The sequence below is a fragment of the Schistocerca serialis genome, unplaced genomic scaffold, assembly GCF_023864345.2.
Source record: "Schistocerca serialis cubense isolate TAMUIC-IGC-003099 unplaced genomic scaffold, iqSchSeri2.2 HiC_scaffold_1466, whole genome shotgun sequence".
Classification (NCBI taxonomy): Eukaryota; Metazoa; Arthropoda; class Insecta; order Orthoptera; family Acrididae; genus Schistocerca; species Schistocerca serialis.
Window position 1 is genome coordinate 604,344 of NW_026047698.1, and position 2,858 is coordinate 607,201.

Sequence of the window (2,858 nt, forward strand, 5' to 3'; positions counted from 1 at the left end):
AACCGCACTACCTGTCCCAGGCATGAGCGATTGGGTTCATATCTGGAGAACATGCTGGCCACTCTAGTCAAGCGATGTCGTTATGCTGAAGGAAATCGTTACAAGATGTGCACGATGGGAGCGCAAATTATGGTCCATGAAGACGAATGCCTCGCTAATACGCTGCCAATATAGTTGCACTATTGTTCGGAGGATGGAATTCACGTATCGTGCTGCCATAATGGCCCCTTCCATGACCACCAGTGGCGTACGTCGGCCCCACATAATGCCACCCCAAAAGAGCAGGGAACTTCCATCTTGCTGCACTCGCTGGGCAGTGTATCTAATGCGTTCATCCTGACTGGGTCACCTCCAAACACATCTCTGACAGTTGTCTGACTGAAGGCATATACAACTGTTATCGGTGAAGAGAACTTGATGCCAGTCCTGAGGGATGCATTCACATATTGTTGGGCCCACCTGTACCACACTGCATGGTGTTGTGGTTGCAAAGATGGATCTCACCATCGACATCTGGAGTGAGGTTGTGCATCATGCAGCCTATTCCACACAGTTTATGTTGTAACACGATGTCCTGTGGCTGCACAAAAAGCATTATGCAACATGGTGGCGTTGCTGTCAGGGTTACTCCGAGCCATAATCCGTGGGAAGCGATCATCCACTGCATTACTGGCCCTTGGGCAGCCTGAGCGAGGGATGTCATCGACAGTTCCTCTCACTCTTTATCTCCTCCATGTCTGAACAACATCACTTTGATTCACTCTGAGACGCCAGGACACTTCCCTTCTTGAGAGCCCTTCCTGACACAAACAATGCGAACGCAATCAGACCGTAGTACTGACCGTCTAGGCAGGGTTGAACTACAGACAACACTAGCCATGCACCTCCTTCCTGGTGGAATGACTGGAACTGATCAGCTGTCGGACTCCCTCCGTCTAATAGGCGCTGCTCATACATGGTTGTTTACATCTTTGGGCGGGTATAGACAACTCTGAACAGTAAAATAGACTGTGTCTGTGATACAGTAGCCAAAGTCAACATCTATCTTCAGGAGTTCTGGAAACTGGGGTGATGCAAAACTGTTTTTCATGTATGTAATTGGCTTAGAATAACATGTAAACATAATCTTAAATTACTCTAGATGAGATACAGCTCTGAGCATTGTTTGATAGATTGTTACACTGACTCTTAAGGCCAGATTAATAATATTTTACCTTTTATTTCTTTAAGTTGTCGTTATCTTACAGTTTCCACTTTGTGCAGCATACTACACGGAAGAACCAGTCAGTAATTGTTTTACCAAAGATGATTTATTTTCATGTATGTGGACTCCTTCAATGAAAATTTCTGTGGGTGTATGCCTTATCATGAATTTTGGAAATTGTTGCATTGTGAACACATTTTCATCTCCTTAAGACATGGATATAATTAGTGAGTGTGTGTTTCTCTTGTAAATGCTTGTCCTTGGCAAATAAGACAATTCTTGATGTTTTTAAGAAGTGCTGTAATATCTTTATGGTATTGTAAGAGGAATGGTTTGTTTTGAGTAATCATTGTTATTTTTTCCACAGCAACTGTGATACTGTATTACAGTATTCTGAGGCACAAACTAAGCCTCTGGGGTTTCCTTGGGGATGACTGATGTTCCTGCTCAATACAACAAGCTCTTTTTCTGTTCAGACGACTGTCTTTGGACTTTCATCATAACTGTTTACTTAAAGTCATACTTGGCCGACCTGCACTGGCAGTGTTTACAAACTGCACAGTTGGCTCAATAAATGAATTGTTCTTGATTAAATTAAAGATTTATTGTTACTGCGGTCCAACAACTTACCGCAACAGTACAGCGCCTTACTGCCACACTGGAGGTGGTGTTATTTGTAATAGCATATTCTTACCAATTACTTTACAATAATGAATTTAGTTAAAAAATGTTTATTATTAATGATATACGTTTCGATTATTGTTGAGTTTTCATGGAAGGAAACTCGCTTCTTGCTACACACATTAGTTTATATGAATCTCACATTGTCGCTACAGTTGTGATTTTGGTAGACTAGCGTTGTTTTTACTAAAGAGGTGTGTATTGTACTGCTAGTCTCGTCTTATCCTGTCTATCCAGTGTTGGTGGTTGAACTGCCTGGCGCGGTCCACTGGGGTTTTCCCCTTGTGATTCCTGGCCCCGCTGTCAGCCCCTGCATCGAGTAGTGCAGTCGCCTCCTCCGTGCGGCCATGCTCAGCCGCGAAGTGCAGCGGCGTGTCCCCGTCCACATTCCTGGCATTGGGGTCTGCAGAGGCCTCCTCCAGCAGCCGCACCACGGCCGGCCGGCCGCCCCATGCAGCCCAGTGCAGCGGCGTGTTCTGGACCCAGTTCCCGGCGTCCACCTCCGCGCCAGCCCCCACCAGACAGCTCGCCGCTTCCACGTGACCCTCCCAGGCTGCCCAGTGCAGCGCAGTATTCTTGTTCCCATCCGTCGCACCCACATCAGCCCCAGCTGCCAGCAGCATCTGCAGCTCTTGCACTGCCCCATCGCTAGCTGCTTTGATCAGCCTCCTGCCTTTCTCCGCTGCAGAGAGGTTCCTACACAAAACACAGAAATTCTCGTACTTTTGTTCAAACACACACTTCTGATGAAGAAACGTATCAGAGTGGTACAACTGTAACCAATTCTATAACTCATCTCTCTGACAACTGATAAATCTTCCTTCTGTGATACAGAACACTGAGAAAGTTGTTTTATACTGTATTAACGTACAGATGCACAGTTACGTCATCCTTTCAAATTCTTCATGCACTCTCCACAAAAAATTCCTACACTCCAACTCTCAAGATACAAAGTTATCACATTTTGTCACTT

The 2,858-nt window shown here is 45.3% G+C and overlaps 1 protein-coding gene across 1 annotated transcript; it reads right to left on the reverse strand.

The window, feature by feature from the left end:
- Nucleotides 1-1,919: 1,919 nt before the first annotated feature.
- LOC126443353 (ankyrin repeat and SOCS box protein 8-like) lies at nt 1,920-2,611 on the reverse strand. Its single transcript, XM_050090946.1, has one exon. It carries the CDS (start codon nt 2,506-2,508, stop codon nt 2,095-2,097), a length of 414 nt encoding a protein of 137 aa, XP_049946903.1. The 5' UTR covers nt 2,509-2,611; the 3' UTR covers nt 1,920-2,094.
- Between the last annotated feature and the right edge of the window lie 247 nt (nt 2,612-2,858).